The sequence below is a fragment of the Martes martes genome (assembly GCF_963455335.1).
Source record: "Martes martes genome assembly, chromosome: 4".
Taxonomy (NCBI): Eukaryota; Metazoa; Chordata; class Mammalia; order Carnivora; family Mustelidae; genus Martes; species Martes martes.
Window position 1 is genome coordinate 77,617,263 of NC_137891.1, and position 28,000 is coordinate 77,645,262.

General features: G+C 39.1%; 1 protein-coding gene across 1 annotated transcript; it reads left to right on the forward strand.

Moving 5' to 3' along the window:
• Window positions 1-266: 266 nt before the first annotated feature.
• On the forward strand, window positions 267-27,997 carry OPRK1 (opioid receptor kappa 1; the record flags this gene model as incomplete). Its single annotated transcript, XM_080801855.1, has 3 exons — window positions 267-520; window positions 15,944-16,296; window positions 27,465-27,997. The coding sequence occupies 3 exons, from the start codon at window positions 267-269 to the stop codon at window positions 27,995-27,997; spliced, it is 1,140 nt and encodes a 379-aa protein (XP_080657981.1).
• Window positions 27,998-28,000: the final 3 nt, after the last annotated feature.

Sequence of the window (28,000 nt, forward strand, 5' to 3'; positions counted from 1 at the left end):
GGGCTGGAGGGGATTTCTGGAGCTGGGGCAGAGGAGCGAGCGCTGTCCGCCTCACCAGTACCCAGCAGCAGCGAGAGGTCCACCCTCCTTCTCCCGCCCCGGGGGACGTGGCGCCAGAGTGGGCATCAGGGGGTCCCGGGCTCCCCGGGCTACTGGCTTCCGCGCGCTGGCCCGCGTGCGGGCAAAGTTTGCCTCTCTGGGTCCAGCTAGCTCTCGTGACCCCGCAGTTCTTCCTCTGCTTGCCCTCCAGCTGCAGACGCCTGACCATGGAGTCCCCGGTCCAGATCTTCCGCGGGGAGCCGAGCCCCACATGCTCCCCGAGCACCTGCCTGCTCCCAAACGGCAGCTGGCTGCAGGACTGGGCCGAGGCGGACCGCAACAGCAGCGGGGGCTCCGAGGGCGCGCCGCTGGAGTCCGCGCACATCTCTCCCGCCATCCCAGTCATCATCACGGCGGTCTACTCCGTGGTGTTCGTCGTGGGCTTGGTGGGCAACTCTCTGGTCATGTTCGTGATCATCCGGTGAGTGCGGGGTCGGAGCGCCGCAGTGGGTGGGGTCGGGAGGGAAGGTCGGGCTCTGCCGCCAGGACTGGAGGTTGGGGATCCAGTCTGGTGGCGGAGACTCCTTGCAGTCCTTGCAGAGACCCCGGAGATTCTCAGAGGGTGGCGTCCTTGAAGTAAAGGATTTCCTGGAAGAGTTTTGGGTGGGGAACTGCGAGATTCACATGGGGCGAATCGCACAGCCAGGGGCGATTTGAGCATTTGAATGACCCTCCTTTTCACCCACCCCCAACCCTGGCCCCTACTGAAAACTGTGGTCAGGCAAAGTACTAGGGTGTGGAGAAAGGTCAGTGTCTTCCGGAAAGGAAGCTAGTTCCTTTGCCTGGCTTTTTTGCCTGGTTGCCCACGCCAGTTCGGAGCACTTTGTTCTGTCCTTTGCAAATATTTCTTAAGGTAAAATTCAGGCCCATCGAATGCACTGGAGATAATTCAGAATTTTCTGTGACTCATCAGATTGGTATTATGGTTTATGAGCAAAAGCCAATATACTATTTAGAGTTGTTGGTATCCATGCATGAGCCCTTTTAGTACTGAAATATTTCCTCATTTATTTAGAATATCAGTGATTTTTTGGTAAATAAGCCATCCAATATTTACCCTCTAAAGTGTGGCTAGTGGAGGTTTTCAAAAATTGCTTTACTTTTTATTTTCCATCTAGAGAAGCTGATGGTTCTATTTTATTGTTCTTTGGTGGCATTACATTGAAGTCAACTTCTAATTATAAATACCCAAATATCCACCTATATCTGCTAATTTTCTGGTAAGTGAAGCAATTCTTATTTTGGCCTCTTTCAACAAAGAAAACAAGAAAAGGAAAAAAAAAATCCCAACTTTGCTCTGAATGCCCTTTGATATATATGTATTTCCCTTTTTGGGAGAGTTGAGAGTGAATAAGGGGTTTACATTCCTTTGAGAAGTCCCTGTGAAATAAGGGACACAAGTCACTCTTTTCAGAGGCATTGAAGGGATGAATAAAAACTATGTTTTTGTTTTTTAATTCTAACTTTAGCTCTTTATTTTTTACGAACCTTAAGAACACTATCTATAGTAGCATGAGTCTTGGGAAATCATCATAATAAAAAATGCCCATTAATCTGTCTATCTAGTTTGGAGAATGTCAGAGAATCTTCATTTGCAGTCTGGAACTATAACCCATCATTTAGGCCTCTGAATACATATTATAAATCTCATTTCACCTACAGTTAGTGCTTGTAGCTTATTAGCCTTGGTTTCCATAATTGTGCATTGCATTTCTTGGGCATTCGATCTATGATGAGTAAAGGCTACAGAGGGAGAACATATTTTAAAACACGTTGTTTTTCCAAATCATTAGTAATTTCAGGGCTGCTCACCTTTAGAGAAAAGATTATAGCAACCAAAAGAAAAGACAGCTGTGTTCTCAATTAAAATTAAAAATTTTAAAAATATCTTTGGTTCAGAGGCTGTTGTTTTGTAATAAAACATTGTTAAACAAGAAGATGCTAAAAAAACCCCAAAAACCTCCATTCCTACTTATATCATATTTAAGTGCATGAGCAAAATAAAAACATCTTACTGTTATTTGAATGAGCACCTGAAGTTTTGAGTTTGAGAAGAGCTTCTTAGTTGCTTAACAACTGTTTATATAACTGTGCTGCATAGGATCAAAAGGAATGAAGAATCCTAAAAATGTGTAAAGACAACTCCATGGGGAACAGTAGACCTGTCAGAATGAAAACAGAATTATAGATTAACTAGAACTTTTAATGACAAATATGAATATGAAGAAATAGAAATAGAAATGAAATATAAATATATATAACAATTACATATAATTATATGTAATGAATAATCACCATTATAAATCATAATATGGTACACTTACTAATTAGTCACATATTTATATAACATATGCAGTCTATATTTATATGTGTGTGTGTGTGTGTGTGTGTGTGTGTGTGTGTGTTTGTATCCAAAAGATATCCAGGACTAAACTTTGTTAAAAGGAGATAAATTCAGCTAAAAATACAAAAGAAGTTATCTAGTTCGTGTAACAATCATCCATCCTCCCACCCCACTCTTACCTACTTGGAGAAGAAATATGAAAAGTAAGGAGTTCTGTTATCATCCTGGAATGCCAATGTACTGAAACATTAGTTTGCTTACATCTATAGCTAAGAGGATTAAGGAGTATTTGGAGTTGGTTAAGACTGAGACATGGTCAAAGAGTTGAAAAATAAAACCTAAGAAGAGAAGTTGGTGGACATGGGTTTATTTTGCTCAGAAGAAGGAACTGAAGACTTGAGAGAGGTGGGTCTGGTGTACACATCAGAACTGAGAGCAGAATAGGAGTGAGGATCCATACGCGGATTTGTAATTGATCTTGAGGGCTGAGCAACATTGCTTGAAAAGATGGAGGATCACTTTTGAGAGGAACACTATTTTAAAATACCACACATTGAAAAGAGTCATGGTTCAGCCATCTAGGACATCATTCTAAAGATGCTGGGATGTCAGGGCAGGTGCAGGTCCAAGATGGCCAGCTTAGACCTGGGGAGTAACTTAGGATTGTGGAAAAAGCTTTGACTGTTTTTAGAGCTGTCTTATACATTGCTTTCCCATATTGGGTGCCTGAAATGCTACTCAGTACCCTCTGAATATATTTATAATTTCAAGGGTTTTCATCATTTCATAGCTACCAATTGCCATAACTGCCTAATATTAGGGCATAGTAACTTTTCATTGTGAAAACCTTAAAATTAAGCACCCAGGTGCTCTCTTCTCACTAGAGTTTGGCATTTGTGGTCCTGGGATGGGAGGTTCTTTTTTTTTTTTTTTTAAAGATTTTATTTATTTATTTGACAGACATCGATCACAAGTATGCAGCGAGGCAGGCAGAGAGAGGAGGAAGCAGATTCCCCGCTGAGCAGAGAGCCGGATGTGGGGCTTGATCCCAGGACCCTGGGATCATGACCTGAGCCGAAGGCAGAGGCTTAACCCACTGAGCCACCCAGGCGCCCTGGGATGGGAGGTTCTTACCTCAGCCCTGGATCTCTGTATTTGGCTCCTATGGATACCTTGGGTGTGCCAATGGGTGTGACACTTAGGATCCTAAGCCTGTGTTCTCTCCATCTCTACCTGTGTAGGTCACCTGCAGCGAATGTTGTGATGGCCACCCACACCCACACCCATATCCTGGATCTTGCCAGGCAGTCTCACCTGTGACATCTAAAACTTCCATTCTGCAACTTCCATGCATACAGCTGTCTCCACCCCTAGGAGACATGACTAAAACTTGAGGGACACTAAATATATGCCAGATGGGTAAAGCTCCCTACTTCATGGGAATCATTTTATTTATTCTTCACAACCATAGATGTATTAGTATCCCATTTAACAGATGGTGAAATGAAGGCAAAGAAAGATTAAATAAACCAACAAAGGTCACACCTTGCTGATCTTGGAGCCAGGCTGACCCCAGAGCCTGTGCTTTGGCTCACTGTTCCATTCATTGTTCCTTATACCACTCCTGCAGACCTCTGGATATTTTCTTACTGGGCAGTAAGAATTCATTTTCTCCCAGACTCTCCTTTTCTCTTACCTTGCCTGGACACCATAAAGCATCACTGTAGCCTCTCTTGACAATACATTCAGCTGCCTTGCCTTCTTGTCCTTCTGCTGGTGTCTTCCACTGAACCACGACCCTCGATCAAGCTAGGACTTTATCTTCCTGTTCCTATTCCCAGCGAATTGAATGCCGCTGAATAAAATCAATTTTATCTTTGTAAAGATACACTTGAAGGCAAAGTTGCTTCCTTCAAGAGTAGCTGAACCCAAGTCTGCCTAGTGTTTCTGTGTCTCTCTCCTATTTCCAGAAAGAAGCAATACTTTTTCCTATTTGTCACTAAAAAACAACCAAACCAAACCAAACCAAACCAAAACAAAAGAAACAAAAAAGCAAAAAATGCCAAACTAATTTAATCGGTACTAATTCCTAAGCCCTCCCTGATCATATTTCATCATGGTCAGGGGATGGTCTTAACCCAGTAGTTCACTATGACACTAGAGTCTAGCTGCTGGGAATGTTCTCCCTATATACATGCATTGGCAGCCGCCCTCCCTCATATCATCCCATCTCTGTGGAGATGTTTCCTTCTTTGTATCCATAGCAGATCCCTGCTCCTGAGGGTTGAATCTCATCACCTTGGGCTCTCCTGAGGTCTCTGCTGTGTTAGCTAACCCATTTCTATGCTATCTGTAATCTCTCCACTGCTTTTGTCCTTTAAGCTCCTGGACATACTCAAGCATCTGTCATCTTACAGGTAATCAATATCCATGACCCTTCCATTTTTTTTAGTTCCCTTACCTAGTGTCTTTTCATCCTCCTGTGTATTGTAGGTAAACTTCCTATAGGGATAATCCTTCTTCTTCATTTTCTTGTCTTTCACATGTTCCTCAGCCCTGCGCGCATGGGTTCCCTCCCTGACGCTCCTTTACCAAAGCTAGAGCATCATGTTTCAGCTTCTCATTTTGGGCTGACTGTCCCTTGATTTCTGTGGAGATTTGATATGCTCGACCAGTCTTATGCCCCTTGCTTTCTCTGATAGCACCCTGTCCTTCACTTCCTGGCACATCCTTGGGTTTCTCTTGTCCACAGCACAGCCTACTCTTCTTGTGTTTCTTAATTGGTCATATTTTCCAGAACCTTCTCAGCTCTTCTATCCTCACTTTGCTCACTCTCTGTATTAGTCAGGATTCATTCAGAACAGTAGAACCAGTAGGAGATGCACCTGTGAAGAGATTTGTTGCAAGGAATTGGGTTATGTGTTGGTGGGACTGGCTGAGCAAGTCTGGTGGGAAGGCAGGCATCAGCAGAGGCAGGCTGCTTGTGGCAGGGGGATCTTCTTTCTCAGGGAAACCTTTGCTCTGCCCTATCTTGGTGTGCTAAAGCTGCTGTCACAAAGGTCCACAGACTGGGTGGCTTAGACAACAGAAATTATTTTCTCACAGGGAGACTAGAAGTCCAAGATCAAGGTGTTGGCAGGGTTGGTTTCTTCTGAGACCTCTCTCCTTGGCTTATAGATGGCTCTTTTCTCCATGTCCTCACATGGTCTTCTTTCCATGTGTGTCGGTGTCTTAATCTCCTACTTTGATATAGACACCAGTCAAATTATATTAGAGCCTGCCCGTATGACCCCATTTTACCTTGATTTTACCTCACTTTGTCTCTTTGAAGTCTCTATCTTCAAATTCAGTCACATTCTGAGGTACTGGGGTGTTAGAATTTGAATGCTTGTATCTGAGGGGACATAATTCAGTCCTAATCATGGCCTATCCTATTTCTGTTCTCCTTAAGAAAACACTCTCCTCAAGCTTCAATTTTCATGAAAATTATGTATATATGTTCTCTTTTGTTTAGTTTGAAGGAAAGCATTACCCTTGTAAAGGCATACTTCTTTTTAAGTTAAATATAAGGATAATCAAGGAAAAAATATTAGGACAAAAATAACAGGAATCAAAATTACTTGGTTGTTGGTCTTAAGTTTTGCCTTTTGCTTTTCTCATTAGTTTTCATTAATTCACTGCTACCACAATAAAGACCTCTAGGGAGTCAGTCTTTTGCTACCCTTGCCCTGAGAGTAGAAGACTTTTTCTTCCCTATAGTTCAGCCAGGGCAGTGTTGAAATTTCCTAACAGGCAACTTTATAAGAGACATAGGGAAAAAAAAAAAAAAACCACAAAACAAAACAAAAACAAAAACAGAACCACAAAAATACTCTGGAAATGCTTCCGTTTCCAGAACTCAAATTTCTTCTCCAAAGGCACCCAACCTACTCAAGCTTGCTGGACACAGGGGTGTTTTTTTGCAAGGGTACCCATTTTCTTGCTTATCAATTAGGGGACAGAGTTGCTTTTTCTCCAAGCCACTGACAGAAATCCCACTCTGCAGAGACCATCTTAGGTCACACTGCATATACAGACTCAGGTCACCCCTGAGTTGGTCTGGACCCCATGGTTGAACTTGTGTCAGTTCTAGGAAACTGTGGCTATCATCAAATTAAGGAAGAAGTGAGTTGACCCAAACAGAGTGTCTGATGAGTCTCTTTTCCATCCAGGGAAAAGAGTATCTTTTCCTTCTCGAAGTTCTCATTGCAATCACAGCAATTGTAGGTACACATATATTCCATATTCTCTCAAGTGTTACTATAACCTACCTTGGATAATATCGCCATACTACACCTAATGAGGCACTGAAGGAAAGGCAGAGGCATATTGGTATAATTAACCTTGTGCTGCTCAATCTCTGACATCTGTCTTATCTTAGGCTTTGATTGAAAAATATGTTCTCTTTATTCTGAGTCCTCTCTTTGGAATCAATGTTGAACATTTCCTCAAAAGTAAGCATAGTGAAGATCCCTCCAGAAATTATTTTCCAGAAGTGCCTATCTTGCATTTCTCCAGGTAATTTTATCATTTCACAAGCTCTTAAAAGAGAGACTTGATTTCATTGCAAGTGATGATATGGATTTGCAAAGTGGAACTATTTTCTTCCCTGTGGAACATGAGATTGCAGCTGAAATCCAAATCCTTGTGTTTCAGAGATCAGAAAAGAATCAGCTGTATACCTCCCCCCACCAAAAAAAGCAAAAGAAAGAAAGAAAGTCATCAGGCATAGAACTCCTAACCTTTAACAGACTCTAGGCAAAATCGTAGTCTTCAAAATCACTTCTTGATTCTGTTGACCTTATGAGACTTTACAATTTTTCCTGGTACCTGTCTTTAACTTAGTTTTAGGAGGGACTTATTTCTGGCTGGGAGATGCTTGCCCCTCTCCACTGTTCACTCACCTGTATCTCTTGAGTAGCAGTATCTTTCTGTGAGCTGTGTAGTTGGCATTTTTTTCACTCCAGATTAACTTCTGGATGCACTAAATTGTCATTGCCTCAGGGGGCTCAGCCTGTCCTCAGTGCAAAAACCTAAAATTGTATGGCTGCAGGACAGTCTTTTTTCTAACGTTTGGCTTATGTGGTTTCAGTGGTGCAAGTAATGCAGGCTCAAAACTGTATTAACAAAAGATTTATTCCTCCACAGAAAGCCAGCCAGTCTTTCTTTGTTTCTTTCTTTGGAGGGGATACTAACTTATTTCTGAGATAAGGAAAGTTTATGTAAGAGAGGAGATTTTAGGAGTGGGGATAATATTGTAAAAGGGGTGTGTGTGTGTGTGTGTGTGTGTGTGTGTGTAAACATTCACCCCTTCCCTGGTCCAGAAAAGATGAGAGATGGGAAAAACAGAAGGCATGTGATAAATATGTGATAAATTGAGAGATCCCAAAAGACTGGTCTGAAGGTGGGGAAGGGAGGCTTCATATTAAAAACAGCTAGAGTTATGAGTATTTAGAGACCCTCTTTTACAATGGGAACACTCTTCTGAGCTCCTGCTAAGTATTTACTCACTTAACTTCACAAGAAAATGAAACTCTCTCTGCTTACCATGTTGCTTTCCACCCAGTTGGGGGGGGGGCATTTCCTACTGATAAGAGTACAGAGAGGAAATGTAATCTTTTCTCCTCTCTGCCAGCATCCTGTGGTACCCTTAGCTACTTCAGTTTTCTGTATAAAGTTGGAAAAAATCATCTAAGATATCTGTATACTTCTAAATACCCAGATAGTTGTAGGCTGAGAAACAACATGTCAATCACATGAGATTTACAGTTGTTCTACTGTTGTCAGGCGTGATAAACACTCATGCTGTGTGCACAGCTGAGTACACTAGAACATTGATTCTGGGTGTCAGGACCATGCCTACAGAGGACGAGCAGGTCCTGGCACCCGCTGTAGCAGTGAAATCACTATTCTGCATTCTCCCACCACCCTGCCTGACAGCCTGCCCCCTGTGCGAGGCAATGCATGTCCACCATTCTGGCTATATACATCACTGCCAGCATGGTCACTGAGACTGTGACAGTCATGGAACTCAGGGATGCATCTGCTCCACTGTTCTTTCTATAGTTTTTCTCCTTGAATATGGGAGAGTAATTCTGGGGGACTGGAGGGACCTGACATCTGAATGAATCTGTGGTTCACATAGTGCATGTGAATATAGTGAGTATATTCAAATTGCAGAGTCAGATGAAACAAGGACCAAATTTCCTGCCCTTCCCTTAAAAATTAATAAGCTATTGCCCCTTAGTAAAGAACCATAGTTTCAATAGTAAATAATCCAAAAAGACATAGCAACTCAATTTTGAGATGGACTGAAAGTTACCTAGAGAATTAATGAAGCAAACTCATTATGTTTTCCAATAAGTTCAGAAAATTCACATCAGTAAAGCCACCATTTCTGATCATTTAAAATATAAAATCTGGAATGCTCTGTATCTGGAAAATATGCCCAGGAAAATGAATAAATCATGCTTGTTGGCAGTGCAGAGAAAAGAATGTTGAAGCATGTCTCTCATTATGCTAGTTGTCCACTGTTGGCTTAAAAGGATTGCATTTTCCCAGGTGTCACAGAAATTTCCTTCTACTGAGCATGGTGTGTTAGGGGTCTTCAGAAGCTGGTGCAGCTCAGGTTTTGTAAGATAGTGAGTGGCCAGCTTCCTGTGGGTCAGGACTGTTTGGTCACACTCATTTTCTTCACCAGGACCAAACAGTGATTCTTCAGGTGTATTCTAAAGGCCTGTAGGCATTCTCCATACCAAAGGGTTCTGTTCAGAAAAATGACCACTCAGATGTTTGTTTGTTTCATTCTGTTGGAGCTGTGGTTTGAGGGCTACAGATTTTACTCCCTCATGTCCACTAATTTGTGGTCTCAGGCAAGCCATTTACTTCCTCTTTACTCTGTTTCCTCACCCAAACAATGGGTATTGTTTGTGGGAAAACTGCAGCACTATAGTGTACATGACAGCCTTTGTTTATAGATGGGCAGTGTGATTGTATTCAATATTAGTATTCCTTGACTCATGCCCTATTCCCTCATATCAAATGTTTTTTACCCTCATGATGTATAGTTACCGCACTTATCAGAATAGCTTTCAATCTTTAGTTGCTGGAAGGAGGAGATTCACAGAATCACATAATTTCTCTGAAATTTCGGCCTCTTTAAGAAACTTTTGAATGACAGCCCTGAATGCCTTTACTGATTAGCTGTGCACTCTGAGAACCCCTGAGAATCATCTCTTAGACTGCTTACTCTTCAGAAGAAGTGGGGGCAGTGGTCTATACTGGGACTGTGAGGCAGTTTATTAGGGCTGTGGCAGGTAATGACCACCGCAATGATACCAGCAGCAGGAATGATGACTGTGAGGACTGGCATCCAGTGATCAATCAACAAATACCAAGTCCTGTGATGAGTACTTTGAGGGATTGTCTCATTTAGTCATCAAGACAACTTTGCCAGATAAAGTTCTCAAAACAGAGTTTGTCCCATAGTAAGCCCTCTGTGAACACTCCACATGGTTTTGCCTCTTGGTATTCAAGGTCCTCTGTGCCCTGACACCCCTTTTCCCAGTTCAGTCAGGTTCTCATTACTGTAGCCATGAAAACCTCTCTCTCCAGATCCTTCTCAAAGTGCAAGATCCTGGGATGCCTGGGTGGCTCAGTGGGTTAAGGCCTCTGCCTTCGGCTAAGGTCATGATCCCAGGGTCCTGGGATCCAGCCCTGCATTGGGCTCTCTGCTCAGCAGGGAGCCTGCTTCCCCCTCTCTCTGCCTGCCTCTCTGCCTACTTGTGATCTCTGTCTGACTTGTGATCTCTGTCTGTGAAATAAATAAATAAAATCTTAAAAAAAATAGGTTTAAAAAAAAAGTGCAAGATCCTGTCCAGGTTCTGTCTTCTTTAAAATGTGCCCCCATCTCTTCACTACACACTGATCCTGCCCTGTCTAGTCCTCTAGTTTACGTTGTAATTTTGATTTAGTGGGTTGAAAAGCTCCTCGGGTCCCAGTCTGTATATTGGTTTTCTCAATCATCTTCAATGCCCAGTATATTGTTGTATATGGAGCAGGCACTTAAAAATGTGTTGAAATAATGAAATGATGAATATAGGGGAGGAAGCTTGACTATAACCAGAGAGAAGAGAGGGTGTGTGTGTATTGTCCGCATGGGGGACAATTTCAGGTAAGAGCTAAAAATAACTGAAATCAATAAATGGAAAACATGTTTGTATTTAAAGATAGATGGTGATTACCCATCAAGATTATAGGTTTATTATGTTGTCATAAGGCTAAAAAGGAGCTCCTGACTAAGGAAGCATCATTTAAATTTAAAATAAAAAGCACTCGGGCAAAGAACCTCAACAGCAAGGGACGCTAATAATTCAAGAATGAGCTTTTCTACCCGCACAGTGTCTGAGCACAGCAGGCATATGGGAAGGAGAAGAAGATGTGAGACTCTGTGGCTCAAGGTCAATGTTCCCTTGCGGGTGTCTCATTTTTCTCGGGGCAAGTGCCAGGCTTTCCCAGAAAACCTGTGTGGAGACATTGGTTCCTGATAGCTCAGCAGATAACCTTGTGCATGTATGGCTGCCAGTTCAGAAGCCACCCCTTAATTCTCTGTAAAGAGAACTCTAGTAGGAAGGTCTTGAATTAAGTTACGATGAGGAACATTTCTCACTTCCAGAGACACTCTCTGATATGTAGCCAGGCGATGACCTTCCTCCTGGCTGCCACCCTGGATTCTCTGGTTGACCTCTCTTCCCAGCCTGCTCCCTGCTTCCCGTCTGGTATGCCTTACCATCACTTTCGGGTTTGTAACATTGACAAGTGTAGTGAGGACAGCCCACAGACTTTGCTCTTTTAGTGCCATATGCTCCTGTGGTGTGTACGCTAAAAAGTGCAACCACTCGCTGCCAGCCCACCTCCAGCTTCTCCACATGAGCCAAAACTTCCCACCCAGATGGTGCCATTTTATTTGAAATACTTGCACATTTTTGTAAAGCAGGATGGATGAAGCAGAAAATAATTTCATATCTTATCATAGTAAGAAACCTTACTCCCCTCCACCTCAGGGCACATGTGACTAAAAGGACTAGCTACTATCTCCTTTTGATTAAATTAACAAAACCAGAGTGCTCAACCAGACCGTCTTATTATCACAGGGTGGAGGTCTTAATATCAAGGATCTGGTCCAATGTAGTACATAAAAGACTGTCAGTAAATATTTGTTGAACTTATAGTTTATTCACTAGTTTGAAATATACCTGTCATTTCTCTCTTTTTGTGTGGTAGGTTTATAAGTATGTGTCTTCCAGAACCCTGGGAGAGGGGCCTTGCCTTGCTGCCCCTTTGAGATCATCCCATGGAGTCCCCATCTTTGCCAACATTAGAAACATCATGTTAGGATGCCCGGGTAGCTCAGACAATTAGGCGTCTGCCTTTGGCTTAGATCTTGATCCCAGTATCCTGGGGTCGAGTCCCACATTGGGCTCTTGCTCAACATGGAGTCTGCTTCTTTCTCCGGCCCTCCTCTGCTTCTGCTTGTGTGCGCTCACTCTCTCTCTCTCTCTGACAAATAAATAAAATCTTGAGAAAATAAATTAAAAAAAAATACACATCACTTTACTCACCTGAGTCTAACTTGCTTCACTAATATTAGGGAGAAGACATAAATCTCCTGGCTAAACTCGAGGAGCAGTTGTCGTAAGAATCAGATAAAATACATGGAGGTCAAAGCACTGGCCTTTGTAAATTATACAGTGCTGGGGGCATTTAAGAATGCAGAAACTGGCATCCAGCACCCAGGTTTGAGTCTTGCAATGCTGTTTATAACCATATTACTTTGAGAAATGCACGTAACTCCCATGATTCTCAGTGGTGTCATCTGTAGAAAAGGGATACTGATATCTACCATGTGAAGTTGCGGTGAGGACTGAATGGGATAAATGTGTGGGAGGTACACAGAGTTTGACAGAGGGAGTGTTTGAAATACGTGATTACTAAGATTGTCATCATTAACATGAACCATCTCAAAATGAGAGTGATGCCGTGACGTTGGGATGCTGTTGGATCAGGGGATCTCCATGGCAGGAGGCTGCAGGTATGTCTTTAGGTCTCTGGTAGGTGTCTCTGGCCCTGGAGGATGGTGACAGTCATAGCTCCTACATGAATAGTCTGGCCAGAGCTTGTTTCTCTCAAAGAGCTTTTGCTACAATTAGTATACTTAAAATTAATGTAATTTGTAGACATTTCTGTTATAGGTACTTATTCTCTTATTCTGAGAAATGATGACAGGATTTGGATTCTTTATAAGTTCAAGGCTTAAGCAATTTCATACATTTATTCAAGTATTTTTGAAAAGCTAAGAGAAAATCACTCATCATTTTATGATTAAAGATACATATTTATACATATTTGCATCAATTTTTTAATTTACATTCTAGTTAGTTAACATATAGTATAATGTTGGTTTTAGATATAGAATTTAGGGACTCATCACACTTATAACACCTGCTGCTCATCACAAGTCCCTCCTTAATGCCCATCACCCATCTAACCCATCTCCCTGCCCACCTCCCCTCCAGCAACCCTCAGTTTGAAGTCTCTTATGGTTTGCTTCCTTCATTCTCTCTCTCTCTCTCTTTTTTTTTTTTTTGCCTCCTTCTCTTTTTTTCCCTTTCTCTGTGTTCACCTGTTTTGTTTCTTAAATTCCACATATGAGTGAAATCATATGGTATTTGTCTTTCTCTAACTGAGTTATTTTGCTTAACATAATACATAATTTCCATCCTTGTTGCTGCAAATGGCAAGATTTCATTCTTTTTATGGCTGAGTAATATTCCATTGTGTATATATACCACACCTTCTTTATTCATTCATCAGTCAGTGGACACTTGGGCTTTTTCCATAATTTGGGCTATTGTTGATAAAGATGCATATTACATTTTATTATAACTCATATTTCATTTCAGTCACATTCTTCCAATATGTTGCAGGCATCATTTTTGCTATTGTCTTTCATATTAAAGCTGAACTATGGCTCTAACGAGAACTAGGTGCCTTTTTTTCTTCTTGTGGTGACTGATGGCTTCCACATACATAAGGGAGGGAGAGGAGTTAAAGACCATGAAATAAATTGGACATATTCTTTGGATTAGAGGCATTCCATTAATTATCTCGGGAGCTCTACGAGATAAACATTATATTTCCCATTTTATAGTTGAGAAACTGAAGCTCCATTTTTAGTGACCTCTCCAAAATCTAACAGAGGGAAAAATAAGGACTGGAACCCAAGTCTACCCAAACAGGGAACTGTCTCATCCACCTAACTTCATAAAATAAGAGGAGAATATCAGGGTCACTAAATATGAGAGCAAAGTCAAAGGCACTCCCCACTACAGTCTTTGTTAATATCAGGGATTCTTGGAGAGAAAGTTGACAGAATAGGAGGTTGGCTTGTAAGATGCACTTTTCAAACATAAAACTCTACCTTAAAGAAGACATTTGGACAGATAGCATTTCAGTCTTGCTCATTGGAAATATTTGCTCTGTCTCAGTAAGTGGATTTCCCTAGTTATCTATGCTTTTATAATACCTATGTTCTGAGCATTGGCCATATACATTTACTCATTATTTATTTATTTGAGAGAGAGAGAAAGATCATAAGTGGGGGAGGGGAGGGGCAGAGGGAGAAGCAGACTCTCAGTTGAGCAGGAAACCTGACATGGGACTCGATCCCAAGACCATGAGATAGTGACCTGAGCTAAAGGCAGACGCTTAACGGGACTGAGCCACCCAGGCAATCCATATTTAATAAAATTTATAGGCCACTTAACAACATTTGAAAATTGTAAAAGTAAAACATGACATATTTTAAAATAAGCTTCTCATTCTCCAGATTAAAGCACTGTTTAGATAGCAGAGCATCAGAATGGAAACCCACAGATACTGACTCTGTGCCATGCTGGTACAGACGAAACATTTTCTAGCAAGAAGGAAAGAGAGGAGGGGAAGATTTGGGGGAGGGTAAGTGGGATGCTAAGAGTGATCCTGTATGTCACACATTTTGAGTCAGGTCATCTACTGCCTTTACCTCTGGTATGGCCATTCGGTTTTATTATCTTTATGTGACAGGACATGAAACTCAGAAAAGTCATACACTAAATCCAGACTCTGGATGATCTGACTTCATAGAAGACCACCTTGCCTCCCCCGAGAGCCAAGGTTGTTCTGTCACTACATGTTAAAAGACATTTCTCATGTAGAAATTTATGTATTGAAAGACACCCTAGCAGTGATCAATAAAAACCATTGATATTGATTTTATAAAGAAAGCAGTAATTTTCCATAGGACAGCTCCTTATAAGTGACCCTAAATAACAGCCAAAACCATAACATTAAGAAGGTATGTGGGGCATGACTGAATTAATTACAATAAGGTCTATAAATCTGAGGTGTATAGAAAGTAATTAACATGGATTTCACCTACGTTTTTGGAGGCATTTGGCCTCTGAAGCCTGCTGATACTGTTTGGAATGTTTCATGCCCTATAGATCCCTCAGGGAGCATTCTCTAAGTAAAACAGTCCTCTTAATTCAGTTTTAGTTGAAAATAGAATTGTTCTAAACTTGATGTTATAATTGAAAGAATAATTTGGGCTTAAAGGCAATGCTTTCGGCCTGTTTTGAAAATTACTGTCCCCTCAGTTGGAAGAAGAAAGAACTTATGTGTTTAAAAAATCTCTCAAGATGAGAGTAAAGAAAAGCTGAGTTCTCACCTACTGTGCTAGATTACATTTTGTGCTGTGATGTGTATAAGGAAGAACTCAGCCAGCTTTATTTACGTAATGCATTTAAAATGAAAAACTAATGGCACACTGGCAAACAAAAGTCAACAAACTTAGCTGTGTTTTAGCCATTGAAATTGAATGTATTTTAAAAATGAAAACCATTTTGAATTTTCAAAAGATGTAATTACAATGATGGATTTCTCAAAATGACCCTGAAGAAAAGTTGAATAAGCTTTATCTTTTGTTTTACATAGTGAAGGGGAAGAAATAAAAAAGTATGTAAAAAAATGCTTAAAAGCAAGCAACTCTAGGTAGGATTAAAATGAATTGCCAGTCACAAAATAAAGACCAACCTGTATTATGTGCGAGTCTGTCAAAAAGATCTGTTACGTATATTCATCTATTCATCTATGCTATTTTATTTGCACTATATTTTGAACAAAGCACCAGAATAAAAGCTAAGTCAAGTCAGAGATTTTTGTCCACTTTTTTCCTATTACCCTTAATGTCTAGAACAGTCCTTTTACATATTAGATGCTCAATAAATATGTAAAGAATAAGTGAATGAAAAACAAATTCAATAGTTCAAAGGTTGTTAAAAACACATTTGGATTTGTGTTACAAACACACTCATGGATTTGATACAAAGTTGAAGAGAAATGATCTTGTTTCTTGTCTTTTAGATACACAAAGATGAAGACAGCAACCAACATTTATATATTTAACCTGGCATTGGCAGATGCTTTGGTTACTACAACCATGCCCTTCCAGAGCACGGTCTATCTGATGAATTCGTGGCCATTTGGGGATGTGCTGTGCAAGATAGTCATTTCCATTGACTACTATAACATGTTTACCAGCATATTCACCTTGACCATGATGAGTGTGGACCGATACATTGCTGTGTGCCACCCCGTCAAAGCTTTAGACTTCCGCACCCCCATGAAGGCAAAGATCATTAACATCTGTATTTGGCTCTTATCATCATCTGTTGGCATATCTGCGATAGTCCTTGGAGGGACCAAAGTCAGAGAAGGTAAGAACAGTTGTGTTCATCTCATTTTTACAATCCTACTTCTAATTAGACAGACTTTTAGTTTGGAAATGAGTAGGACACATATCTAGGGGAAAAACCAAAAACCAGTGGAAACACAAGGCATAAATCCATGGAAGGTGAGAAACATAACACTTTTATGCTTTCTATGTCTAAACATAGGATGGATAAAGACATTACCCCAAACATAGTTGCCCAACCTATCTGCTACTCTGGAAGTGTTTATCAGAATCTGGAGAGGTGGGGATGAAGCAGGGAACCACAGGCAGGTGGATTTTTAGAATACAATCTATTGCATGCTGGCAATTGTAAGATACACCTACTTGGTCCTCTTCTTTCCCCTTAAAAAAGGATGCTAAATCATTAGAAACCTATGCTGACTCTACTCATTTTCTTTAGGGATTAATCTCCATGTCACCATTATAACACCTTCATTTGGTTGTAGGACGTTCAGAATTGGGTTCACTGATGAATGATAGTACACATGAGCAAAACTTAGATTTTGGATATACTAGTTCTTACCCAACGCAAACAGGATACCTGATGTTTTCCCAGTATTACTAGGGTAGTGGTTCCCACCCTGGGCTGCATGTTGGATTCACCTGGATACTTCAGAAAATACAGATGATCCTTGAATAATGTTGGTGCACCAACCCCAGGCAGTCAAAAATCGTTGTATTACCTTTGACTCCCCCAAACTTAACTACTGATAGTGCACTGTTAACTCAGAAGCCTTACTGATAACATAAACAGTTGATTAATACATATTTTATATGTTATATGTTTGTATGCTGTATTCTTACAATAAAGTAAGCTGGAGAAAATGAAGTGTAATGGAGAAAATCATAAGGAAGAGAAAATTAATTTTTAGTACTGTTCTGTAATAAAAAAAAAAAACTGCGTGTAAGTGCACATGTGCAGTTTAAACCCATGCTGTTCAAGGGCTATACTGTTGCCTCGGTCCCACGCCTGGAGGCTCTGGTTTAATTGACCAGAGGCACAGTCTTTGTATCAAAGTATTTTTAAAGATTGAATGATTGATTGGTTGACTGATTTGTGGGGGGTGGGCATAAGGAGGGGGAGAAAGAAACCTAAGTGGACTCCATGCTGAGCATGAAGCCCAATGTGGGGCTTGATCCCAAGATCCTAGCTGAGACCAAGAGTCAGATGCTTAACATCTGTGCCACCCAGGCACCCCTGGGTGTTAAGATTTTTAAGATGTCCCTAGGGACTCTAATCTGGCCAGGGTGAGGACTACTGTCCCATCAGTTTTACTTTACTAGTAAAAGTAAAGCTATGAAAATATCTTTGGTCTTAGTAGAAATCCATTGGGGAGAGGGGAACAGAACCATCACTTTGGACTTTATAAATGCTGTTTATTGTTGTAGCAGTTCTCTAAAAGATCTAGTTTATTAGGGAGGCTCATGACACTTGTAAATACAGATAATTGAAGATGTATAAGTAGGGACCTACCAGATCATAGAAAGGGCAGGTGCTAAAATAATAGCTTCTCCAGCATAGTCCACATTTGTAATGAAACACAATCTTTTCCCTCTTAAACTATAAAATGAATTTCCAGCTTAGCCATGGAAGGTGTTAAGCTATAATATTTGGTAAATTTTAAGATATGCCAGACTTTATCAGAGAAGCATTTTAAAATATGATTAATTACACACAGGATTTTGTTTCTTTGTGTATACAACAAATGGATATATAGTTGCAAGAAATGCTTCCCATCCTAGGGTGTTGATGTTTAATAACTGGATTCAAAAGGAGAGGCTGCATATACCCCATGAGGACTAGAAGAATGGGCCAAATGATAAAAGAAGGTGGCGATTTTCCCTAGGCAAATGAGGAACTGATTTTGATATTTCATGACATACTTGCAGACTTAGCCACTGGACTCCTCTAATCATTGTCAGAAAAATGACATCCTAGAAGCAATGGATTTCAATTCAGTTTTTGAAAGATGAAATGAAGATAAATGTAGGTTTTCCAGGAGGGAGTTGCTGTAGATGAATGTGTGCAGATGCCATGGAAGAAAGGATCTACCAGAGTTGGGAGATTAATTTGTGCAGCAAACAGAGGGGAAAATGGGAAAAATTAAAGTAGTTTTGTAGAGGGCTCATTTCTTTCTTTTTATTTTTTTTAATTATAAAAAGATGATTCTGTAAACAATTTTCTAAAGCAGATTTTGACTATGTGATGAGAGATTGTCTCTGAACCATCCAGTACATTCATTTTTGAGTGCTGATTGACACTCCTTGTCAAGACTGTTGGGTGACCAAGAGGATTATTTTAGACAGTCTCTGTGCCCTGAATCAGAACTGAATGGCATTGGTAGTTTATACTGTCAGGTTTGTGGAGAATGCTCACTGAAGGAAATCAGGCATCAACTACATTAGAACACGTCCACCTAGATGAGAAATTTCAGTTAATGCTTCTTAGTTTCTTTCTGGTTTCTTTTTGGTTAAGACCACAGACTCTGGAAGCAAAGTGCCTGGGATTGAATCCTGATTTCCTCATTTATGGACACTCTCCTTTTGGAGACATTACTTAGATTTCTGTCCCTCAATGTCCTTATCTGCATAATAGTGGTAAATAATATTGTCTACCTCCTAGGGTGTTTTCCAGATCTAATGAGTCAGTGCATGGAAAGTTAAGAAGCAGGGCCATGTCTAGTAAGCCATTGATAAATGTTAACTAGCATCTTTATCTGACATAGTGATTTTAACTGGTCCTGCCTTATTGCTTATGTTTATTAACATCTGTAGGGTATTCATTCAATATTGAGGGCTCTGTGTGCAGCAAGAATTTCACTTTATGGATATATGATGTTAAATATAACATTTTACACAGTATACATGTGTGTACCTTTTATTTTGGGAATTCATAGTCTGTTTATTACCACTACTATAATTACTAAGTTGTGGTAATGACTACAAACAGAAACAGAATTCTTCTTCTTCTTCTTTTTTTTTTTAAGATTTTATTTATTTATTTGACAGACAGTGATCACAAGTAGACAGAGAGGCAGGCAGAGAGAGAGGAGGAAGCAGGCTCCCCGCTGAGCAGAGAGCCCGATGCGGGACTCGATCCCAGGACCCTGGGATCATGACTCGAGCCAAAAGCAGAGGCTTTAAGCCACTGAGCCACCCAGGTTCCCAGAAACAGAATTATTTTTAACAAAAAGAATAAACACAAGGCAAGCTTTAGTTTAGATATTAGAACTAACTCCATAATTACGACAGCCTTGAGACATTAGAACATGTGCTACAGAAAGCTACAGCCTTTTAATATTACTATAAAGAGAAAAGAAAGACTTTTTAGAAAACCACTTTATGAACATAGACGAGCAAAAAGCTGTGCATATTTCATGCGAACAACTCAGTGAGTTAGAGATAAATATACACCTGTGAAACCATCAACCCATCAAGGCACAGACATCTGTCACCTCCTAAAGTTTCTTTCTGCCTTGTTTATTATTTTTCTTATGTGATAAGAAAATTTAGCATAAGGTCTATCCTCTTAGCAAATGTTGAGTATGCTGTACAATATCGTTAGCTATAAAACCTATCTGCATAGTAGATCTACAGAACATTTTTTTAAAAGATTTTACTTATTTATTTGACAGAGAGAGAGAGAGAGATCACAAGTACGTAGAGAGGCAGGCAGAGAGAGAGGGGGAAGCAGATTCCCCACTGAGCAGAGCGCCCGATGGGGGACTCGATCCCAGGACCCTGCTGAAGGCAGAGGCTTAACCCACTGAGCCACCCAGGGGCCCCTCTACAGAACTTTTTTACTTGCTTAACAGTAATCTTTGGCCACTGCCTCCCATCCCTCCTGCCCCAAGCTCCTGGAAACCGCAGTTCTACTCCTGCTTCTTTGAGATTCCACATAGAAGGGAATGTGTCTGGGAATGTGTCTGTGTCTGGCTTATTTCATTTAGCATAATGTTCACCAGATCTATCCATGTGGCCACAAATGGCAGGATTTCTTTCATTTTAATAACTGAATAATATTCCATTGTGTATGTGTATATACACATCATATACCACATTTTCTTTATCCATTCATCCATTGGTGCACAGTTTTTCCCTCCGTATCTTGGCGATTGTAAATAATGCTGCAGTGAACATGGGAGTACAGATATCTTTGAGATATTGATTTCATTTCCTTTGGATATATACCAAGAAGTGGAACTACTGGATTATATGATAGTTCTATTTTTAACTTTTTGAGGAATCGCCATACTGTTTTCCAGAGTGGCTGTACCAGTTTGCATTCCCACGAATGAGGGTTCCCTTTTCTCCACATCCCTGCTGACACTTACCTTTTTTAAAATGTTTGATAATAGCCACAGTAAGAGGTATGAAGTGATATCTCATTGTGATTTTGATTGGCACTTCTCTGATGATTGGTGGTGTTGAGCACCTTTTTATAATCCTGTTGGCAGTTTGTAAGTCTTCTTTGGAGAAATGTCTATTTAGGTTCTTTGCCCATTTTAAATCAGGTTATTTGCTTTCCTGCTATTGAGTTGTATGATTTCCTTATATATTTTATTTATTTCTTAAGATTTTATTTATTTATTTGACAGACAGAGATTACAAGTAGGCAGAGAGGCAGGCAGAGAGAGGAGGAAGCAGGCTCCCTGCTGAGCAGAGAGCCCTACATGGGGCTTGATCCCAGGACCTTGGGATCATGACCTGAGCTGAAGGCAGAGGCTTTAACCCACTGAGCCACCCAGGTGCCCCATGATTTCCTTATATATTTTAGATATTAACCCCTTATCAGGTACATGATTTGCAAATATTTTCTTCCATTTTGTAGGTTGCCTTTTCATTTCATTGTTTCCTTTGCTGTGCAGGAGGGGTTTTTTTGTTTGTTTGGTTTTGGTTTTTGGTTTTTGTTTGTTTTTAGTTTGAATTAGTTTGATGTAATCTCACTTGTTTATTTTTGGTTCGTTTCTTGTATTTTTGGTGTCATATAAAAAAAAATCATTGCCAAGGTGGGTATCAAATAGCTTTTCCTTCATGTTATCTTCTAGAAGTTTTGTGGTTTTATTTACATTGTCTTTAATCCATTTTGAGTTGATTTTTATGTATGGTGTAAGATAAGTGTCCAATTTCATTCTTTTGCATGTGGATATCACATTTTCCCAGCACCATTTATTGAAGAGCCTATCCTTTCCCCATTTCTATTTGTGGCACCCTTATTGAAGATTACTTAATTGTATATGTGTGGGTTTATTTCCGGGCTCTCTATTCTCCATTCCATTGGAATATGTGCCTGTTTTCTATGCCAGCACCAGACTGTTTTGATTATTATAGCTTTGTAATACAATTCGAAATCAGGAATTGTGATACCTCTAGCTTTGATCTTGCTCAAGATTGCTTTGACAATTCAGGGTCTTTTGTGGTTCTATATGAGTTTGAGGATTGTTTCTTCATTTCTTTTTTTTTTTTTTTTTTTGAGAGAGATAGAATGAGTGAGTGCAGGATGGGGAGAAGCAGAGGGAGAAGGAGAGAGAATCCTACCCAGGCTCCGTGCTCAGTGAGGAGCCTGACACGCGGGGCTCAATCTCACAATGTTGAGATCATGAGTTGAGCCTAAATCAAGAATTGTACACTTAACTGACTGAGCAACCCAGGTGCTCCTGAGGATTATTTTTTTCTGTTGCCTTGAAAAGTGCCATTGGGTTTTGATAGAGGTTGTACTGAATTTTTAGATTGTTTTGTGTAGTATAGACATTTTAATAATGTTAATTCTTTTGATCCATGAACATAGGATATCTTTCCATTTATTTGTATCTTCTTACATTTCTTTCATCAGTGTTTTACAGTTGTCAGTATACAGATATGTTAGGTTTATTTGCAGATTAACATAAATGTCATTGTTTTATTTCTTTTTAAGATAGTTTATTGTTAGTGTATAGAAATACAATGTTTTTGTATGTTGATTTTGAATTCTGCAACTTTACTGAATTAGTTTTTTCTAATAGTGTTTTAATGGAGTCTTTGGGGTTTTCTATATGTAAGATTGTGTCATTTCCAAACAAATTTTTATTTTTCTTTCTGATTTGGATGCCTTTTATTTATTTTCTTGCCTAAGTGCTATGGCTAGGACTTCCAGTACTATGTTGGATAAAAGTGGTGAGAATGAGCATCTTTGCTTTGTTCCTGAGCTTAAAGGAAAAGCTTTCAATCTTTCACCATTGAGTAGGATGTAGCTGTGGGCTTGTCATATATGGCCTTGTTATGTTGAGGTACATTCCTTCTATACTTACTATGTTAAGAGTTTTAATCATGAATAAATGTTGAATTTCTGTCAAATATTTTTCTGCATCTATTGTGATGATCTTTTGATTTTTATTTATTTATTTTTTGAGATTTTATTTATTTGACAGACAGATCACAAGCAGGCGGAGAGGCAGGCAGAGAGAGGAGGAAGCAGTCTCCCCGCTGAGCAGAGAGCCCAATGCGGGGCTCTATCCCAGGACCCTGAGATCTTGACCTGAGCCAAAGGCAGAGGCTTAACCCACTGAACCACCCTGACACCCCGATCTTTTGATTTTTAATCTTTCATTCTATTAATGTGGTGTATCACATTATTTGATTTGTATATGTTCAGCCATACTTGCATCCCCGGGATAAATCCCACTTGATTATAATATATGATTCTTTTCTTGTGCTGTTGCATTTGGTTTGCTAGTGTTTTGTAGGACTTTTGCATCGTGTTCATCAGAGATATCGTGGTGTCCTTGTCTGGTTTTGGTATCAAGTTAATGCTAGCCTTATAAAATGAGTTTGGAGGTATACTTTCTTCTTCGACTTTTGAAAAAGTTTGAAATGTATTGGTATCCTTTTTAAATGCTTGATAGAACCCACAAGTGAAACCATATGACACTTGGTTTTCCTTTGTTGGGAGGTTTTTGATGTAGTCTCAATCTATTTGTTATTGGTCTGTCAGATTTTCTATTTCTTTATGATTCAGTTTTGTAGGTTGTATGTTTCTGGGAATTTACCCATTTTTTCTAGGTTATGCGATTTGTTGACATGTAATTGTTTATAGTAGTCTCTTATGATCCTTTGTATTTCTGTGTTATCTGTTGTAATGTCTTCTCTTTGATTTAGTCTTCTCTCCTTTTTTCCTGGTCTAAGGGTTTGACTTTTTTTATCTTCAAAAACCTTTTTTTTCCTACTGTTTTCTGGTCTCTATTTCATTTATTTCTGCTCTTTTCTTTATTTCTTTCCTTCTACTAACTTTGGGCTTTGTTCACTCTTCTTTTTCTAGTTCCTTAATATGTAAAGCTATGTTATTTATTTCTTAATGTAGGTGGTTATCACTATAAACTTCCTTCTAAGAACAGCTTTTATTACATCCCATAGTTTTAGTATATTGTATTTCTATTTATTCATCTCAAGCATTTTTAAATTTTTCTTTGATTTCTTCTTTGACCCTTAGTTGTTCAGGAGCGTATTATTTAATTTCTACAGATTTGTGAATTTTCCAATTTTCTTCCTATTTAATGTCTATTTTCATGTGGTCAGAAAAGATACTTGATATGATTTCAGTCTTCTTAAACTTGTTAAGGCTTGCCTTGTGGCATAATGTATGTTCTATATTGGAGAATATTTCATGTGCACTTAAGAATAATGTGTATTCTGTTTCTTGTGAATGGAATGTTTTATGTATGTTTGTGAAGTCCATTTTATTTTTTAATTTATTATTTATTTTAAAAAAGATTTTATTTATTTGTGTATTTATTTACTTATTTATTTTGGTGGGGGAGGAGCAGAAGGGGAGGGAAAGGGAGGAGAAGAGAATCTTACGCAGACTCCACAGTGAGTCCCACCCAGAGCTCAATTTCATGACCCCTGTGATTGTGACCTGAGCCAAAACCAAAAGACAGACACATTATCAACTGAGCCATCCAGACCTCCCCCCCACCCCATTTAATTTATAGTGTTGCTCAAGTCCACTGTTTCCTAATTGATTTTATATCTGAATGATCTATCCATTGTTGAAAGTGGGATATGGAAGTGCCCTATTCTGAGTGTTATATGTAAACAATTACTTTTGGAACACTCCATCAAAAACTAATGATGTATTTTATGGTGACTAACATAATACAATAAAAAATAGTGCCCTATTATTGCTATCTCTGTCTCCTTTCAGTTTTGTTTAGTATATGCTTCATATATTTAGCTACTCCAATGTTGGATGCATATACACTTAAAATTGTTAAATCCTTTTGATAACTTGGTTCTTTCATCATCATATAGTGACTTTGTTCCCTCTTATGACAGATTATAAGTTGAAGCCAGTTTTGTCTGATGTAAGAATAGACATCTGGGGGCGCCTGAGTGGCTCACTGGGTTAAGCCTCTGCTTTCAGCTCAGGTCATGGTCTCATGGTCTCAGGGTCCTGGGATTGAGCCCCGCATTGGGCTCTCTGCTCAGCAGGGAGCCTGCTTCCCCCTATCTCTCTGCCTGTCTCTCTGCCTACTTGTGATCTGTCTGTCAAATAAATAAATAAAATCTTAAAAAAAAAAAAAAAGAATAGATACTTCTGCTCTCTTTTGGTTTCCATTTGCATGGAAATCAAATGGAAATTTGGAAATTTGGAAACATGGAAATTTGCATGGAATATCTTTTTCTATCCTTCAGTTTCAACCTATGTATGTCATTAAAGCAAAAGATACTTTTTTTTCCTGAAAGAGAATATTTAATAAAAATGGTGCATGTGGACTTGAATTTCCTTGATGATTGCCTCAGTATTCTCCTTTATCTTTGTTGGTATAAGCTTAGCTTCACTGACATTTCTGCAGGATATTTCTAACTCTATCACTGAATGTTTTCCAGAGTCTTATAAAAGTAGTGGTCATTGATTATTTCATCCATTCACCAAATATTTATTGAGCTCCTGCAACATGCAAGACAATTTCTTCAAGAGGAAGCTGATTAAACATCAGCTCTTAGGTTGCCTTACTTATCTCAGCAGATTGCTCTTCCATAATAACTACTGTAATCAGTCCCCATTTTCAAGGGTTTCCATGTGTATTCATTTATTCACTTATTTAACAATTTGTACTCCTTAAGCACCTTATGTTCTTAGTTAAAGATTTGTATTCCTTAAGCATCCTATGTTCTTGCTACCCTATGTGGCAAGGATTATATACTGAGGACAGCAGGCTGGTTATCCACCCTAAGGTAGTATGCATTCTGGATGGAGAGAAAAATACCAGGAAAGGTAACATATTATTACAGAAGAGATTCTTTCTAGCTTCTGTCATTACATAATGATTAAAAAATAATTGAGTATAATATATAGAGAGAATATAAGTTGCAAGGGACAGAACTATTCAAATGGATCAGACTCTGTATAAATGTCTCTGATGTGACATTTAAGCTGAAGCCAACCTCAAGAAAGAGACAATGTTGGTATAAACAAAAGCTAAGCATGGAAAAGACAAAACAAAACTAAACATGTTCCCTACTTTCAAGGAGACTAGTTGAAGTAGACAAGTCAAATCCAGACTGGTATATTTTTTAAATTCAGATTTTTGCAATGTGCACCCGTCAAAAGTTGCTTAATAAATACTTTTTTAATGATAATAGTTGTGATTTTTTTAAAAATGATTTTAACTATTAGTATTCCCATGAACACTAAAAGCACAAATTAAAAAAGATGCTTGTTTGTATCTAATAGTCTTCATAGTAATAGTACTTTAAACAATGATTTTTTTCAGAGAATCAAAAATTACAAGTTATTCTGTAAGTTTGCATTTACTAATGAAAGGTTTTATCTGATATCTAGTTGATAAAAGATAAATTTCTAAGATAGTCATCTTAATTGGGCAAAATGATTATATTCTTTGTATTGTAAGTATGTCTACTTGAAATTCTAAGATGGTACATTTTGTTTTTACTTAGAGATATTTGATTAAGATCACATTAAAATGTTTTAAAAAATATAAATAGAGATGTTTCACCACTTAAAAATATTCTTGTTCTATTTTTGAAGTAATTTTTCTCAATATCAGAAGAATATATCATTATAAAAATTTTGCTCTTATTGCTCGTGATTACTTTATCACTAAGGAAGGATCAGATCACAACAAAGAATTTTTCCTGCTCTGTGCTCAATGATTTCTCAGAGGGAAGAAGAAAAAATGTGGACTGGCTTATTCTTGAGGAAGAAGGGAGCCCCAGAGGGGTGAGCAGACCCCCAAAGAAAGTATCAAAAAAGTGCTTATTCCTGGATCTCTGTTCTTTCTGGTATCCGCTCTTTCCAGTATGAAGGTCACTCCAAAGAAATACTATCCAGCAAAGAGAAGCAGAGCAAATAACACAATTTTCCAATTGATCAAATAAGATATTTGATTTACCTGTTACATAGTATTGATAAAAATGAAAAATATGTCTCACTTATGAATTTCCTTCATGATGGTGCTAGTGAAGATGATTTTCTTCCTCCTTTTTCTCCCTTTCCTTGTTCTGTTTTTTTTTCTTTTCTCTTCTTCCTCCTCCTCTTTCTTCCCCCAAAATTTACTCATATTTCAACAACACCCTTAATCAATTGATTCCATTAAGTCACAACTCCTGCATCATATTTAGATACAATTTGTATAAATTTTTACTGGTCCACATGTTATTTTTTGTAAATCACTCGATGTTTTCAGACAGGTTGGCTTTTGCTAAATTGAATGGCTATATTTGAAACATTTACTCATTTATTACAAATAGATACTAGCTTTTATTGTCAGAGCCTTAGATCTGGGAGAATTGTTAATGATTGGAAATGCAAGTAAGGGCTTATGCTATAAATTACCAGTTTAGTTCTTCTGAAAATCATTCCCATAAAGCTGGTTTCCACAACTACATAATTCATATCACTAGCTAGTAATATGTGTTTCATAGCATTGCATATGTTAACCATAAATGGTGACTTTCTGGCTTCATTGATCTAAGCACAGATAGGATGATTAATATACATAGCATTCATCCTCCATTAGGTAATAGCATCTCACCATAATTGGATCTTGATACCCAGACATATTAAAACTCACTTTTAGAATACTTTGCAGCCACAGTAATAAGAAAAGATTTTCTTTTTGTGCTTCTGTTTATTTTGTTCACCTTGTCCAGACGTGGATGTCATTGAGTGCTCCTTGCAGTTCCCGGATGATGATTACTCCTGGTGGGACCTCTTCATGAAGATCTGTGTCTTCGTCTTTGCCTTTGTGATCCCTGTCATCATCATCATCATCTGCTACACCCTGATGATCCTGCGCTTGAAGAGTGTCCGACTCCTTTCTGGCTCCAGAGAGAAAGATCGCAACCTCCGTCGGATCACCAGGCTGGTTCTGGTGGTGGTGGCAGTCTTTATCATCTGTTGGACCCCCATTCACATTTTCATCCTTGTGGAGGCTCTGGGGAATGCTTCTCACAGCACGGCTGCCCTTTCCAGCTATTATTTCTGCATTGCCTTGGGTTATACTAACAGCAGCCTGAACCCCATTCTCTATGCCTTTCTTGATGAAAACTTCAAGCGGTGTTTCAGAGACTTCTGCTTTCCAATTAAGATGAGGATGGAGCGACAGAGCACTGGTAGAGTCAGAAATACAGTTCAGGATCCTGCTTACATGAGGGATGTTGATGGGATAAATAAACCAGTATGACTA